The 17,996-nt window shown below is 37.0% G+C and overlaps 1 protein-coding gene and 1 pseudogene across 1 annotated transcript; one reads left to right on the top strand and one right to left on the bottom strand.

Moving 5' to 3' along the window:
• Nucleotides 1–1,387: 1,387 nt before the first annotated feature.
• Nucleotides 1,388–9,466, bottom strand: ALG10 (ALG10 alpha-1,2-glucosyltransferase). The gene is made up of 3 exons (XM_037139714.2): nt 9,161–9,466; nt 7,648–7,845; nt 1,388–5,961 (listed from the first exon to the last, which is right to left on the bottom strand). Exons 1-3 carry the CDS (start codon nt 9,341–9,343, stop codon nt 4,906–4,908), a joined length of 1,437 nt encoding a protein of 478 aa, XP_036995609.2. The 5' UTR covers nt 9,344–9,466; the 3' UTR covers nt 1,388–4,905.
• A 6,834-nt stretch (nt 9,467–16,300) lies between these two features.
• Nucleotides 16,301–17,411, top strand: LOC119045122 (glyceraldehyde-3-phosphate dehydrogenase-like; annotated as a pseudogene).
• The last annotated feature ends 585 nt before the right edge of the window (nt 17,412–17,996 follow it).

The following is a 17,996-nucleotide window of genomic DNA, read 5'->3' as shown; positions in this document are numbered from 1 at the left end:
ATATGCTACTTCTCTTAATGAAAAACTCTCAGTGAAGGCAGAGTAGCCGTCCGGAAGTCTTGGGAATCAGACCGAGCTATGAAGTGACAGCAGTGACTGCTGCAAGTTATGTTATGTTGATCTGGTTTCTCTAGCAAACGGAAATCAGCTTCTGCCTCAGAGGGGTGTGTGATCCAACGTGACAGTGACCGTAAATCAGCCAAATGGCATCACACTCTGCACACTGCAGGTGCTCTATAAATGACAACAGTGCTTTTGCATAGGCCACACACACACACACACACACACACACACACACACACACACACACATACACGCGCGCACGCACACGGTTCAACTGAATCGATGTGAGTTTACTAATCAGTGTGAAAATTCAATACAGTATTTAATATTTCATCATTAGAAAAATACCATATTTGTTTTGGTCAGATGGTAATACACTGACCTCAAATTAACACTAAATTCATCAACTGCTTGTTTTATAAAGTGCAATATATTCTTGGATTACTTCACTGTGGCAAAATCTCTTACCCTAGAAATGATTTCCAAACATCCAAGAATTTAGCGCTGGATTCATGAATTTTTTTTCAATATATCCCTTTTTATAATTTTCTCAGGTATACAAGTTTTAGTATACTGAAAATGTCTTAATATTTAAATACATACAAATACCCTAAATAAAACATAATTAACAATTATCCTTAAAGAAATAAAATTCAGCCTAAATGTAATTGGTTGAAAATTCTTTTCATTAAATATCTAATAACTATCGATTATATTATAATTTAATGGTCAAAAGTTACTTTTCTTACTTTAAAAAATAATTTTAAAATCACATCCTATTATAAACATAAAACATATTTATAAGAAACACATAAATATTAGGCACTATAGTAAATAAAAACATTTAAAAGTAGATCAGGAAATTAAAGCAGAAAAAGTTTAGGATGGCTCTCATTATAAAATATGTGATTTCCTAAAACTAGCTAATGGTTATACAGTAAATTTTTTCTAGGATATTCACTTCTTTGTATACTAGAAACTTCATCCAGTATACATTTACTCAATACTTATTATATATTTGTGAACTTTTTGGAAATATGGCTGGGGCTAAATTCTTTTTGAAATAAGGCTAGCAATGTGCCAGGTGCTGAAGTTATGACAAACACTATGTTTATTGGAAATGAGGACCAGATATGAAACCATTTGCCTTATTGAAACCAAAGTCATAATCAAATACGATAGTCTGAACTGCCATGTTAAATTCCTAAGTCATGTTTAGATTTCCACTAAATGTTTTCCACGTTACTAGCACGGTACATTGTTTCACTTTTTAATGAAATGCTGATTGCTTTCAAGAAATAAATGCTAACTTAATGAACATGAATTTAATTCTTTATATGAACATTTTATTGAGAATCAAGTCTACACAGATACAGAGAACATTTTGACAGTTGCCAGGGGGGTTTGAGGAAATGGATGAGAAAGGCAAGGAAGTGTACAAATGGGTAGTTACAGAACAGTCACAGGGATGTAAAGTACAGCGTGCGGAACAGAGCCAACGTTATAGTAACTATGTATGGTGCCAAAGGGGCACTAGATTTATCGGGGTGACCAGTTTGTAAGTTATATAAATGTCTTATCATGGAGTTGTACACCTGAAACTAATATAAAATTGTAATCAACTGTAATTTAAAAGTAAAAAAAAATAAAGTGCATCTAATAGCTTCCTATTTAGGGGGTATAAATAAAAATTGAGGATCTCTTTTCTTCCCATGTCTTCAATTGCAAAGAAAAAAAAAGGAAAGTGGACGTTCAACTGGCATTTGGAGTCAAGACCCTTGTCGGTCAAACTCACAATGTGCCACAGACACTGCTGATTTGTCAGAAATCAACTGCATCACACTGTCCCTATTAAAGTACTTTATGATAGACTAAGCACATTCCAGAAGCCAGAGCGCTAACAAAATAATTTCTCTTGCCAAATGACATGCTATGGTTAACCTTGGGAGTACTACATTTCCAAATAATTTAAATACACAGATGCACTGGAAAAGATTTCTGGGCACCCACTAGGAGAAAATATAAATAATATATGAGAAAACACAGCATACTTGAACCTTACTAATGCTATATAAAGACAGTATGTACACTATATCTACGAAATTTGATGTAAGGAAAAAAGTTCACACAGGTTTATTATTGGGCCTAAATATGTTTGGACTAAATCTTTTTGACATCCTTTAATATAACCCTACTTACACTTTAATATAACTTCAAGGCTCCACAGGCCCTCTAGCTTATCAATACTTGTTCTACAATCACCTTTTAATCAAGAAATTAAGTCTAATTTTTTAAACTTCATATTGAAAATATCTATTTGGTAACTCTTTAAAAATGTTTAAAACACAGAGAACACTTAGGATATGTCTCAAAGCAATGCTCTATAGCACCTTGTAATTCACAGCATCATTTTCTAAAATGTTAAGTACTGTATTTTATGTACGTTATAGAAAACATCTGAGATTAACTTGTTTTCTCTTGACTGCAGATTTTTCTCCAAAACATCTCCTAACATAATAGGAACTTGAAAATGAACTGCAACAGCCCTGGCCAGGTAGGCGACTCACTGGTTCTCTCCCCCTTTCCCACCTACCTCTCCTTCCTCTCTCTCTCTCTCTCTCTCTCTCTCTCTCTGAAAACACCCTCAGGCAAAGATTCAAAAACTACTTAACAGGACAGCACTTCCCCCAGTCCATGGGGTGGAATGGTCTCCTCATTTGGATTTGAGAGGAAAAGTTTTCCCATCAGATACATTTCTAAACATAAAAAAGCCTTTTATATCAGACAAGAAAGCCAGCTTTCGTAAATCACACATTTTCCCCCCAATTTTGACTTCCTGCAATTCAGATTGCCATTTTAAGTTATTTGAGTATGGTTTCTTATCAAATTTTTAAACAGTTTGGGTGCAAATATCTGTCCTGCAATCCCTGTTATAACCAAAAAGTCGATCTACTTTCTAAGAACTGAGCAGAGCACAACAAACGATTGCTCTGTATTTATTACTCCACAACACTCGTAACTTCCGCATGTACACAATTTCATATTTGCAAGTGCAGAATACTTTCCAATTCCACTCATTATTTAAAACCCAGAAAAAAACATTATTCAACACCAAAGACAAATTTGTTCACACAGCTATTTTTGAAAGTTTACAAACATAAAATGAGGTTAAACCATGAGTTCTATTCACAGTTCTAAGTTTACATGTCAAAGTTAACATATCCCAATAGCACTTTTCTCTAGTGGAATGACAACCCAATGAATGCACTCAAAATAGTAGACACAGAATGCAAAAACCAAAGCACAAAAATCCTACCCAAGAAGTTTTTCCCTAATCTACAAAGACTAAATCAAATGATTTCTAAACTTCCTTTCAATTCTAACTTTTCTTGTACAATGGAATCAAATACCAGTTACCTTTAGTTTTGTATTTCTGTGACCTTGAAAGTGAGTCGTTGTAACCTCAGTAAAAATAAAACTTTATTTAAACTATCTCAGCAAAGAAATTATTTCCTACACTTTTACAAAGTTTATCCTAAAGTCTCCTTTGGTAATGTTAGTGGGTTGAAAAGTGTCCCACAAAAGATATGTCTCCTTGGAACCTGTAAACGTGACCCTATTTGGAAAAAGTCTCTGTAGGTAATTCTGAGTTAATGTGGTCAGGAGACCACCCTGGGTGAAGGCGGGCCTTACATCTCGTGACATTGTCCTTGTAAGACAAAGACAAGACAGGGGGAAAGCTCAATGAAGACAAGGGCAGAGACCGGAATGAAGCATCTACAAACCACGTGCCAGCGAGGGCCTGCAGACAGCCTCCGGAAGCCGGGACGGGGGCATGTGACCGACTCTCCCTCAGAGCCTCCACAAGGAACCATGCCGGCCAACACCGTCATTTCAAATTTATGACCCCAAAAAGGTGGGACAAATTTTTTTTGAGCCACCAAGTTTGCGGCAATTTGTTATGGCAGCCAAAGAAAACTAATACAGTAACATATTTAAAAAAAACAACAACTCCCTTTTAAGAGGCATTAGCATCAACACACTTTATCTTTGGCCATCACATATTTCACATTAGAATTAGTGAAAGAGCTTCACCATTATCAAGAACCAATGATTTAAATCCTAGGTGTACAGACATGAGCCTCAAATTTCTAATATTTACTATCCATGAGTCTATTTTGTCTTATGATTAAAACTACATTTACTGAAATGTTAAGCAACTTTTCAATCAAGAATATTACCTGATCACTTGTAAATATTTTTCAAATATTTTGTCTATTGCTTTCTGAAGAGAATACATAAGTTCCAGTATTACTGTATTTTGCCGCATGTAATGCGTACCCATGTTTTTTGTGTGCATTATATACGGGGTTATTATACCCATTATTATACCCATGGTATGTAATCATTATACCCATGTATAATGTGCGCCCTTATTTTTACCTAAAAAAATTGGGCAAAAAAGTGCGCATTATACATGGCAAAATACGGGTATGATACATGCCCAGTTTTCTTAAACTTGTATCTGTAAAATGTTTCCAAGCTGCTAAGTGGCCAGCAGTCCCGGAGGTATCATGAGACAACTGTAAACAATTGGATTTTCCATTATTACTCAGGTTTATGGAACAAGCCTTAAACTTTTCTAGGTTCTTAACCACTTCACTCCCTTGGATTTGTTATGTATGTCTAAAACATATATATCCAATGCTTAAAAATAAAATCTGATTGATCTGAGGATCACCACTGTGTCTAAAAAAAAGTCCGTAATTTTTACCTGCTCACTTGCTCCTATGGGAATGCCAAACACTAAATCTATTTTGAGAGTTCACGATATCTGTGATATTACCACATAAACCTCTGAGTATCCTGACTGTTTGGCCACTGAAAAGTCTTGTTCAGAAAGATATAAAAAGTTAGGAAATTAACAACTGCATAGCAACCCAGCTCACAAACAAGTCTAGATATGGGCGGCAGAGGTATGTTGAGCCTATAAATAACATAAGGTAAAATAAAGTAACGAAATTCTAGCAGTTTCTGAGGTACTACAACAGTACATAAGCATATGAAAAACATTAAGTTCCAGAAAACTGACTTTGATTTCAATGAGTCAACAATACTCCAACCAGCAAATATATAGACAGGAACTAACAAATATTTCATGATTTCGTATCTTTGAAAAACTCTTTTCCACACATAGAATGTATAATGCCTATTATCTGCTAACAAGTATTTATGAACATAAGTGAATTTCCAAACTAAAAATACAGAGAATAAAGCAAGCACAAAAAACTGAATTCTACGTTTCCAAACTAAGTAAAGGAAAGCTTTCATTTTGCTAGGAGACAGCAGGTGAGGAAAGGAAAAAAACAGGGTGAAAGAGAAAAAGTAGAATAGCTGGGGAAAATGGAGACAGACTTCGTGACTGCTCCGGTCGCCAACCACAATGCCACCATTAACCACAACAAAAACACAGAACAGGAACATTAGAAGGATGTACGGCCAAGTCAGAAGGAAAAGCATACTCAAGTTCTTAAAGGACATGGAATAAACTAAAAGAAATTGGAGAATTCTCCTGAACTCTGAAAATGGTCCTTTAATAAGGGGAAGCCTCTCTTCCTTCTTCTTCTGTAGCTCAGTTTTCCAAGCTTCGGTTAGCTTTTGTGCGATGATGTTTCCTGCGCAGAATGCAGTCCAGACAATATTTGTTTGGCGAAACATGAAACCACAAAATCCAAGCAGGGCTGATGTTTTATGATTTCCATAAAGACACATCACATAGGCAAAAAGAGTAAAAAACATGGATCCTGCTTCTGTATAATACAGGAAGTTAAAAAAATAGAGTGTAGGAAATACTGCTAGGGTTAATGTTGACAAGATTCTCTGGATACTTGAGCCGGCCTAGGAGAAAGAGAAATCACAGTTAACATTATTTTCATGATAAAACAAATATGCTTTTTCTGTTCAGCTAATGGACTACTTAAAAAAAAACTACATGAATCTTATTTAGATAAAATTATTTAATATTAATTTTACTTTTGGCTTTGCAAAAACACAATACATATTTATAAGAATACTCTGGCACTTTCTAGTTACACCTATCAGTTGGAAAGCTGATAAAACAATAAATGTTGGTGCCAAAACTTCTATGGCCTAAAATACTTTGAATCACTCCATAACACTTAAGGAGTTATTATGTACAAGACACTGAACTAAATTCTATGTGGAACATGAAGAGACGAATGGGAAATACTAGTGCAGGTGGTTCTGCTCCCCTGGGGTTAAGTCTCAGCACCTTCAATAAGCATACATTTAGCCAGCATCACCAATTTCTTTCAAGGATATCCCTTTAAAACTCTGCACTAGAGTTTTATGTAAATATGTGTATAGCATACATACACCACCATACCCAATGATCTTCATATTTCATGTTGAAATTACAGGTATTTTCTTGAAAACATTGGGCTCAATCTACAGTTAAATATCTTTTCTTAGACTCTGACATGCTATTTTGGAATTTGGCAGTGTTCTCTTTTCCTTGGATTGTAGCTTTCATTTAATCTAAGTCACCAAATCAAAGCCAGCCTTGATTGAAATTAAGGGCTGTCCATTACCTTTCGAGGTCAAAACATTTAAAGATGTTCATGACTTTACTCCTACCTACTTCTCCAGCCTCACATCTCTATACTATTAAATCCTCAAAGTCCAAACACCAATTCCCTGCATCTGCTGCTCATGTTTTCTACTTGCACTTATGTTTCTCCTGCCAGGATTCATTCCCACCCTAAAGCCCCATCTGTTCATCAAGAATCAGATCAGGTACCATCTTCCCTGTGAAGCCTCACCCATGGTCACCCACCTCTCCCTTCCAGAGAGCCTGCCTGTGGCGAGTGCTGTGCTCCTCCTCTGTATCTACAGTGTCTGTTTCCTATCTCCCTCTCATTATTTACACTACTGAAATAATCTCTTTAAGTTAAACATTAATTACAGTATTATAATGAATACTTAGGAGCCCTTACTACAATATTACATCAGGCCCTATTCTAAGCACCTCCCATCATTAATCTCTTTTACTGTTCATAACAGTCCTATGAGGTAGATTCTATATTATTCCCATTTCACAGATGAAGACTGGGAGTCACTTGGGGTAACCTACCTAAAGTAAGGTAATTAGTAAATGGATAGAATTCAAATCAAGGCAATTCACCTCCAGGGCCCCCCATTAAGTCACACAAAAATCTCTCAGTTAAAGTCTGTTTCCCCTAATGAAAATGTAACTTTCTTTTAAAAAAAAAAGCCTCATTTTCCTCTAGTTTCAGTGCTTACATATGGAGTAAGCTCAGTAAATATTAACTCTGGATTTGATTCATGAACAACCATTTACTTTAGATTTTATAAATATGTTACTGAAGTATTTAAATGTACATTTCTTCTAAAATGGAGTTGGGGGGTCTTGCTTTAGCCTTACAAAATATACACGAATACTAAGTATTTAAGACGTTTCCCACCAAATGTCATAAAATCAGTTTATCATAATCGTGAATTTAACTGCATATAAACTTATACTAAATTACTTTGAAAACATACCTTGTGTCTGGGTTGTACCTTGCGAAAAAGCAAATACAGTAAATAGAAGTTGCCAACACTGAAGAGAAGATTCACAAATCTGAGCATTCCGATGGAGCAGACAACATGTTCAGACCATCCAAAGATCCAAGTGGCAGGTTTGACCACTCCCACTGAGAGCAGGTACAAGCCAGGCAATGTAGTAATCATGGGGTCCCACTTAAAAATGAAAGGCTGACAATGAAGCAACAGCAAAGGGACTGACACAAAGATGTGAAGGTCAAAAACATCTTGACCAAGAACTGGGCATTTTTAAAAGTTATTTCTGTGACACAAATAAGTCCTTGGCTGATCAGATGTCACCTCTGAAGAAAAGTTTTGCTTTTATTTTGCTTGGTGACTAAGGTATCACCAATCAGTACACAACAACTTAAAATCAGTTTCTATTCTTCAGAGGACCTACTCTTCTGAAATCTTGTATTTTGGCAATTAAGTCACAAATGTTCCAGGTTTTAAAAGCGTGGAAATATCAGCTGGAACTCTGATGTGTTTGGAGAGAAAGAAGTGTTTAAAGAGATGAAACCAGAGGCTCCATAATGAAAGGTAACATGTACTGAGCCAAAAAGTGTGCTAAACCCTCTGCATTTAATCCTGCCACATACCCTAGAGTAGACACTATTTTTGTCATTTTCAGATGAGTAACCTGAAACTCAGAAATCTACAAAGTCACACAACTAGTCAATAAACTCTGAGATTTGAATTCAGGTCTTTCTCTAACTGGACTTTGTATTTCTAGCCACTCGACACTGCCTCACCAGAGGAGGAAAAATTATATGCCTGCAGTAAGTCCTCTCTTAACATCTGCGATAGGTTCTAAGATTTAAATGAAACATATAACGAAACGAATTTTACACAAGAGTTAAGTTCCTACCACATCTCATCAAGGTTATAAAGAATGTACTTGAACAAAGGAAGTTATTCCAGAGCCTGCTATAATTTTTTTAAATTTCTACCTCTATATTTACATTGTTAAACATGATGCCACTTCACTAGTTGACACTTTATCCAGTTAACAAAAGGGTCCCCAAAATACTAAGGATGAAATTATGATAACTCGTTACTTCTTGGTGGCTGAAGATACCCCCTCCTCACCCTATCCTATCCCCCAAAAACAGTGAGATGCCTGACAGATGAGCTCAAGTGAAGTTTTCTGCTATTTCCTAGGAGCTGCCCACGGCCTCATACACGGATAGAGGAGGAAAACCTGAGATAACCATCACCAGTTGCCATGAAAAGGGGCAGTAACTCAACTCCCTAATGTCATAACATGACTTCCTAGATGGCAGCTCTGCTGTTTATTCATTCAACAAACATTTCACAGACCTCAGAGACAGGAATAAAAGATTACCCAGTTCTTTTCACGCGTTAAGGCTGAGAGGGTGGGGCAAAGGGATCTAAGTATAAGGATGGGAGAACTAGCTCTGGGGCTGTTCTCCTTGGCTTGTCGCGGGGTGGGGGAGGATGGGGACCCCACCTGCGAGAGGGAGAAGTGGCCCTCACAGTAGCGCTGCGCCTGCGGCAGGTGGAAGATCTCGTCCATGTAGGGCTCTCGGAGTGCCCGGCTGAAGGCGGAGAAGAGGAGGCAGGACACTAAAAAGGTACAGCTCAGGGCAGCCGAGAAGTAGTAACCCTCCAGCTGCGCCATTCCTGCCCCCATAGCCACTGCCCAAGAACCCAGTCCCAGGAAATCTGTGCCAGAATCTCGAGCCTGGAAAGCTGAAATTTAAACTTGGTCTCGAAATGGGCGCGCAAGGCGGGACTGGCCGGAGCGACTAAACATAGCCGGAAGGCAAAGGACTCTGGGAGAGAGCGGACGCTGAGTTTCCGGAAACATCGGTTCGCTGTTTCCGGAGTGACGAATTTAGGTAACGGACCGGGCAGTTGCCTTGTCAATCAAGTTAATTGGGGCTCACTGAGTGGTCAGAACCTCCAGGAGGGCGGGTCTCAGAAGAGCTTGCAATCGAGGAGAAAGGCAGCTTCCTGATTGGAAAAGCAAGAAGCTGCTTATCCTGCAAGTTGGTCAGCTTTTTTTCCTGCTTGTTCCCATCGCTTAACCAGGAGGTGGCGTCATTTTCTCACTTTTGCAGTCCCTAAGCTATGAAAATTTGCACATACCCTTTCACCCCCGCTCCAGTTATTTCTATGTTCTGTTAAATGATGTGAATTACCAAAACTTGCAACTCCAAGGCATTTGATTTCATCAACTCTGGAGGGTGGGAGGGGAGCGTGGGCTATGGAAGTTAATCTGAAGGCCCTAAGAGACTATTCACTGCTAATGAATTTAACTGATTAGAGGATTGTTTAGGTTAAAAGAAAAGCGTTTCAAACTGTCGAAACTCTCAAAGGGGATTAGTTAAATCGCCTTTCATAGTACACCCTGAAACCAGATCACAGTACTCTATGGGAGTTGGGAAAACTAATTCTTTTTGAATTTGGGGTGTTTTCCATACAGAAGGCTTTTTTGTGCCTGTGATTGTTCTCGTTAATTTATTAAAGCATTCCATTTTTCCTATTAAGTAATAAGTGGAAGCAACCTAATGGGTGGCATTATGTATGACTTGTATTTGTAGCCCCCAAAATGCCTTTCACATTTTATGCAGTTAAATCCGTAGGCTTTTACAGCTAGACTTCACACATTTCTTGTACTGGGGCTTGGGAGCAGAAGGTGAAAATGTTTGAAGAATGGTGAAGATAAATTATGTCTTGGAATTTTGCCTTGGGCATTGTTGGCGATGTCTTGTAGAAAAATGATCTCTTGTGTAACCTCGGGTTGTGTTTGTGGAGAATACACCCTAAAAGGAGTCAGGCTTTGTTTAGAGTTGCAAAGCTCAGCTCTTTCCCTGGGTCAAAGCTAATTCAGACTCTCCTAATTTAGGCAAGTTTGTCAAATTAAATTGACTGCCTCTCTATTGAGTCTCTGCTGCTTCCTCATTAGCAAGAGAAGTAAGAAGTGAATTAGGGGTGGGACAGGAATTTATTTAAACCATTGGAATAAAATCATGTCAGGATCCTACCTCGATGTGATTCTTAGCTTTGTTTTCTTTAGTAGCTCCTATTTCATTGAGTATGTGTTCTACTGATCTGTTTGAGATTATGCCCCCATGATCCAATCTTCAAGAGGTTGACGGGATCTATCAGTAATTGGCCCCAGATCCCATGACTTGCTCAATTGTGATATACTTGTTGGGGGACGGGGGATATCTTTTCCCTTTACTTTTCTAAAATTTCAACTGGGACCTCTGTAACAAAAAAACCAGCAAATGAAAGACATACAAATTTACAAAACATTATTTTATGTGACACTGAAGCCTTCATAAAAAAGTAAAGAACCAAAGAAATAGTTAAACCTAAGTGTTTTTGTGCTGTGTTTGATGAAGATGGGAAAGTTGTGGAAGGATATGCTAGTGTTGTAAACTGAAGGAAACTTAGCAAGACCTGTTTATTCATATTCCTCCTTATCCCATTGACTTCGGAAATAAGGATGCTTCTTTCCCCTGGATGTAGGAAGGGCACCTCCCAAATGAAGATTTGTATGACCGTCTTCAGGGAAAGACCAGAAAAACCTTCCTGCACATCCTAGTTTTCAAAGTTCTTTAGTTTTGAAATATTTAATATGCCAAGGTGCGATATTTTGGGCTAGCACGTCCTGAATCAATATTGCCCTCAACCCCCACCCCATCAATACCCTGCAGCTTACTGACCTTCCCTGGAAATACAGGGCATTTTTTGAAGGTAGTAGAATGAGGACAAACATTTCTGCTACACAATCTGCCCATAATAATTGCCACCAATAGTTTAACCCAAATAAGGTCATTAGAAAGTTTCAAGGAAATATGAAGTTTTAGGATTGTGAAACACCTTTATTAATAATATACCTGATTTTATTTCTCAAAAGAAGCTGAAGTTAAAATTATTTACCTGAAATCACATAGGAAATTAGTGGCAGAGCTATGGGTAAAAATTAGAATATCAAACCAGTAGTAATAAAATAATCCCATAACCTTATGGTTTAAAATAATCTGCCATTTACATTGAACTAATGTTTCAGTAGCCCCAATAACCTTATATTAACGTTCTATGCCTTTATGTTTCCATCCACCAGACTGAAAATACAGGTTTCTTTTTTCTTTAAGTGTCCATATTCAGACTATGTAGCAACATCTTCTGGGGAGCTTTGTAAGAAACTAGATGGGAAATCATCTTAAGCCACCAAAAAATAGTCTTCAGATTTGGGAAACATCAGTACAAAATGTATTACTTTACGATGCTAAGTAATCCTATCAGCCCAAAAGATGTCCTTACAGAGTACTCCACCAGTTTGTTGTATATAGTAACTACTGTTACTATATACAAATTGGTAAAGTTGTTTTCACTTGTCTGCTTTGGGATTACCACAGCTCCAATAACCTAAAAATGCCTTCCAAGGTCTGCCATTCAATGAAGACCTCACAATAAAAGAGTGATCTCTAAGAATTTTAATGAAGAAAGTTGGATTTTATTAGGCCTTTCTTTCAAAACTGGATCACCATTAATACTTGCTTTATATTTCCCATTAAGAATTTTAACCCCAGTTTTCCATAGATGTTTATTTTGTGAAAAATATTTATTACTAAGATGGGCAATTTTATTATCGTTGAACATCAATTAAGTTCTCTTTTTGTGCTACCTACCTGAATTATGATACATATAAAAAACTTATGGCAAAAACGGGCAATTTCTATTCAAGATTTAAAGATGGTGTGCACAAGAAATAAATCTTCATTCATTGGTTTAAGATATTAAAGTTTTGCATTTAAAATTTTATTTTTCAATTACAATTTACATTCAATATTATTTTATATTAGTTTCATGTGTACAGTATGGTGGTGAGATAATCCTGTATTTTACAAACTGCTCCCCCCACACACACTGGATGTTTCCAATACCCATCTGGCACCATACATAGTTATAGCAATATTATTGATTATATTCCCTATGCTGTACTTTATATTCTCATGACTATTCTGTAATTAACAATTTGAACTTCTTACTCTGCTCACTTTTTTTGGTTTGTCTTTCAACTACCTGCCCTCTGGCAGTAGTCCATCTGTTCTTTATATCTCTGAGTCTGTTTCAATTTTGTTTGTTCATTTATTTTGTTCTTTAGATTTCACTTCTAAGTGAAATCATGTGGTATTTGTCTTCTTCTGACTGGCTTATAGGTCCATCTATGCTGCTGCAAAGGCTAAGATTTAATTCTTTTTTTGTGGTTGAGTAATATTCCATTATATATATGTACCACCACTTTTTTATCCACTCATCTATTTATGGGCCCTTAGGTTACTTCCATATTTGGCTTGTAAGTAATACAAGTAGTACAAGTAATGCAATGAACATAGGGAGTGTGTGTGTCCTTTAGAATTAGTGTTTTGTGTTTCTTTGAATATATATACCCAGAAGTGGAATTGCTGGATATAAGGCAGTACCATTTAAAAATTTTGAGGACCCTCCATTTTGTCAACGATCTCCTTTCCTATGCAAACTTCAGTTTGATGTAGTCCCACTTGTTATTTTTTTCTTTTGTTTCCCTTGCCCAAGTAGCTATGTCAGAAAAATATTGCTGAGAGAAATTTCAGAGGCTTTACTACCTTTTCTTTTAGGATTTTTATGGTTTTAGTCTTGCACTTAAATTGTCAATCAATTTAGAGTTTATTGTTGCATATGGTGTAAGAGGTGGTCTATTTTCATTTTTATTTTGCATGAATGTGTCCAATTTTCCCAACACCGTTTATTGAATAGACTGTCTTTACCCTGTTGTGTGTTCTCTCCTTTGTCAAATATTAATTGCCTATATAAGTGTGGGTTTATTTCTGGGCTCTGTATTATGTTCCATTGATCTATATGACTGTTTTTATGCCAGTACCACACTGTTTTGGCTAGTAAAGCCTGTAGTACAATTTGATATCAGGCAGCACGATACCTCTAAATTTGTTCTTCTTTCTCAAGACTGCTGTGGTCATTTGGGATCTTTTGTAGTCCCATATAAATTTTTGGAATATTTTTTCTAGTTCTGTGAAATATGCCACTGGTATTTGGCTCAGAATTGCATTGAATCTTAGGTTGCTTTGGGTAGTATGGACATTTTAATAATGTTAATTCTTCCCATTCATGAGGACAGTATATGATTTCATTTATTTGTATCTTCCTCAATTTCTTTCTCCAGTTTCTTTTAATTTTCTGAGTACAGATCTTTTACTTCCTTGATTAAATTTATTATTAAATATTTTTGAGGCAATTGTAAATGGGAGGTAAGGTCTCCTGCCATCACCATTTATCCTAATTTACTACTACTACTCCTTCAATGCCCTTCCTCTCTGGTAATCATCATACTGTTGTCTATATCTGTGAGGTTTTTTTCTTTGCTTAATCACTTCATCTTTTCCATCAGCCCCCAAACCCCTCTCCCCACAACAACTGTCAGTCTGTTCTCTGTATCTATGAGTCTATTTCTATTTTGTTAGTTTATTTTTTATAAGATTCCACATATAAGTACAATCACATCATACTTGTCTTTCTCTGACTTACTTTGCTTAGTATAATACTCTCCACATTCATCCATCCTGTTGCCAAAGTAAGATTTCCTTCTTTTAATGGCTAAGTAGTATTTCATTGTGTATATGTACCACAGCTTTTTTATCCATTTATCTACTGATGGGCACTTGGGCTGCTTCTAAATCTTGACTAAACTGCAAAGAACATAGGGGTGCATATATTCTTTTGAATTAGTGTTTCAGGTTTCTTCGGATATATATCCAAAGGTGGAATCAGTGGGTGATAAGGCAGTTACATTTTGAATTTTTTGAGGTATCTCCATACTGATTTCCACAGTGGCTGCCCCAGTCTGCATTCCCACCGACAGTGCATGAGGTCTCCCTTTACCCACATCCTCGCCCGCATTTGTTTGTTGATTTATTCATGATAGCCATTTTGACAGGTGTGAGGTGATATCTCATTGTGATTAGTTTCCCTTTCTGATAGCTGTTACTATTTTATACAAATTCAACCAATTTCTGAATATTCTTTTTGTATCTCACGACTTTATTTATCAGATCCAGTTGTTTTAGTGGAATCTTTAGCTTTCTCCCTAAATAGTATCGTGTCATCTACAAATAATGAGCCCTTCTTCCTTTTCTATTTAGATGCCTTTTATTTCTTCTTCCTATTTGACTTTTGTGACAAAAATTCCAGTATTATGTTGAATAAGAGTGGTAAAAGTGGACATCCTTGTCTTCTTTCTGATCTTTAAGGGAATGCTTTTGTTTTTTCTCCATTGAGTATGATGTTAGCTTTGGGTCTGTCATATACATCCTTTATTATACTGAGATTTGTTCCCTCTATTCCCACATTGCTGAGAATTTTTATCATAAATCAGTGCTGGATTTTTTCAACTGCTTTTTATGCATCTGCTGATATAATTGTATAATTTTTACCCTTCATTTTGTTTATGTGGTTTATCACATTAATTGGTTTATAGATATTGTACCAACCTTGCATTCCAGAGCTTAATCCCACTTGATCATGGTATATGATCTTTTTAGTGTATTGTTGAATTTGATTTGTTAATATTTTGTACAGAATTTTTGCATCTATATTCATCAGGAATAACTATAAATGGACTATAAATTTCTTTCTTTGTAGTGTCTTTATCTGGTCTTGGAATTAGGATCATGAGCTTGGGAGTCTTCCCTTCTCTTGATTTTTCTGGAATATTTTGAGAAGGATAGATGTTAGTTCTTTGAATGTTTGGTAAAATTCACCTGTGCAGACATCTTGTCCAGGACTTTGTTTGTAGGGAGTTTCTTTTTTTGATTACTGCTTCAATTCATAAGTTGCAATCATTCTCTAGATTTTATGTCTTCTTGATTCATTTTTGACGCTGGCTTATAATACAAGACTTTGACAAACAAAACTATTTAACTCGAGTGGCATTTTGGTTGACAAAAGTGCTGTGAATAAAGGTTTGCAGGTCCCTTTGGAGAAATAGTTCAGTATTTGCTAATTTAGTGTTTGTGGTCACTTTGTAGACTATAACTACCATGAATAATGAGAATCACCTGCATATCACATTCAGGCAGAAGCATTCAAAGCTGTTGGCCAATTAGCTCCCACTCTTTTCCTTCTGCCAGGAGAATTTCAGGTCTGTTTCTTAAGCCTGGGTTCTGGAATGGGAAAACATGGAGTCACAGCAGCCAATCCACAGCTATCTACATGTAACATTAATGAAAAGTATATATTGTTTGTGGTTGTTACTGCTGTAAAGCTACCCAATGTAGTACATTTATCATGTTGCTAAAATGATCAGTGAAAAATTATCATGTAAACACTTGATAGCAAGAAACAAGTTATACATCTTCAGTGTCAAACACAGTGGCTCTCAATAATTACTAAATGAAAGAATAAATGGATGAATAAATAAGTAGAAGAGAGTGGAGAAATGTCACAGCATTTAATGCCATTTAAGTTTGTTTGAGAAGGAGAAAACTAGTTAGCCATTGGGACTTTCTGCTCCTCCCTGTTCAACAGGCAGCTGCATCTTCTTGTGCAATGCAGAGTGCAAGCTATAACCTGAGACGTGATGGTGAAGGCTGGAGTAATTACATTTGTCTATATGGGGCACCTGCTCACCAGAGCTGCTCTCAACTCTGTTGAATGGATTTTGTTGCCATCCGTGACCACTTCATTGACCTTAACTATGTGATCTGTATGTTCCAGTATGATTCCATCCATGACAAGTTTGGCACAGTCAAGTCTGAGAACTGGAAGCTTGTCATCAATGTAAAACCCATCTTCACCTTTCAGCAGCAAGATCTTGCCATCATCAAATGAGGTGATGCTAGTGCTAAATATGCTGTGAAGCCCACTGGTGTCTTCACTACCTTGGAGAAGGCTGGAGCTCACTGGAAAGGTGGAGACAAAAAGATCACAATCTCTCCCCCTTTTGCAGTTGCCCCATGTTCCCGATGAGTGTGAACCCTGAGAAGTATGACAACTCCCTCAAGATTGTCTGTAGTGCTTCCTGTACCACCAATTGCTCCGTCTTCATTGGTCAAGGTCATCTGTAATAACTTTGGCACTGTGGAGGATCTCATAACCATAGTCTATGCCACCACTGCCACCAAGAAGACTGTGGATGGACCCTCTGGGAAGTTGTGCCACAATAGCCGTGGGGCTTCCCTGTACATCACCTCTGCTTTTACTGCTGCTGCCAAGGCTATGGGAAAAGTCAGCCCTGAGCTGAATAAGAAGGTCACAGGTATGGTCTTCTGTGTCCCCACCCCTGATGTGTTTGCCATGGATCTGATCTCCATGTGAGAGAAAGCTATCAAATATAATGACATCAAAAAGATGATGAAGCAGGCATTTTAGACCACCTAAAGGGTGTCATGGACTATACAGAAGAGCAGGTTGTCTCCTGTGACTCTAACAGTGACTCCCATTCTTCCACACTAGATGCTGGTGCTGGCATTGCTCTCAATGACCACTTCGTTAAGTTTATTTTCTCATATGACAATGAGTTTGGCTATAGGAACAGGGTGATAGACCTTGTGGTCCACATGGCCTCCAAGGAAAAAGAGTCTCCAGGACCACTGGCCTTAGAAAAATCAAAACAGGAAGAGAGAGGCCCTCAGCTACTGGGAGTCTTCTCAATTCTATCACCCACCATACTGAGAGCTTCTCATCTTTAACACTGAGAGTTTCCACCCTAGAACCCCCGAGGAAGAGGAGGGACTTAGGGAGCCCTACCTTTTATTGTGTGCCATTAATAAAGTATGCTGTGCCTACCCCAAAAATAAATTAAAAAGTCATCAGGGACTGCTTGAGGGATTGGAGAAGATTGGGTCCTAGGAAACATCATGAAGTCACTTGTCCATGTCTATGAAATGCCTTTTTCCCAAGAATCTATAAATAATTCAGTCTAGAAAACAGCTTGTTAAAACTTAAGTAGTAAGTCTTATCCTTGACATTCTGCTAGTAAACATTTGACAAATATATGTTGATTACAATGCCATTTTTTTAAAAGCCATGAAAAAAATGTATCCTGTCTTATTAAAATAAGAAAATAAACTGGAACCCAGGGGATAATTGATCAAAGATTTTAATATTTTTTTGATCAAAAAATGAGTGATTAAAAAATTCCATGTGATTAAATCAAGGTCATAGCAACACAAATTTACTTCATTCATTTATTTGGAAAAAATTTTAGCTTTAATTATTTATGATAGTTTTAATTATGCTCACAAATTTATTGCCTTCTTTGGGAAGTGTAATTA

Source organism: Artibeus jamaicensis, unplaced genomic scaffold, assembly GCF_021234435.1.
Source record: "Artibeus jamaicensis isolate MK-2021 breed Jamaican fruit bat unplaced genomic scaffold, CSHL_Jam_final contig_233, whole genome shotgun sequence".
Lineage (NCBI taxonomy): Eukaryota > Metazoa > Chordata > Mammalia > Chiroptera > Phyllostomidae > Artibeus > Artibeus jamaicensis.
This window is presented reverse-complemented; position numbering and strand designations above follow the sequence as displayed.

Bases quoted from the DNA above. Each gene is read 5' to 3' on its own strand.
- ALG10 (XM_037139714.2), bottom strand. From the start codon at position 9,343: ATGGGGGCAGGAATGGCGCAGCTGGAGGGTTACTACTTCTCGGCTGCC. The intron at 7,846-9,160 runs GTGGGGTCCCCA...TTCATTTTTAAG, and splicing joins GCCACTTCTCCCTCTCGCAG to TGGGACCCCATGATTACTAC. The intron at 5,962-7,647 runs GTATGTTTTCAA...TCTTTCTCCTAG, and splicing joins AGGTACAACCCAGACACAAG to GCCGGCTCAAGTATCCAGAG.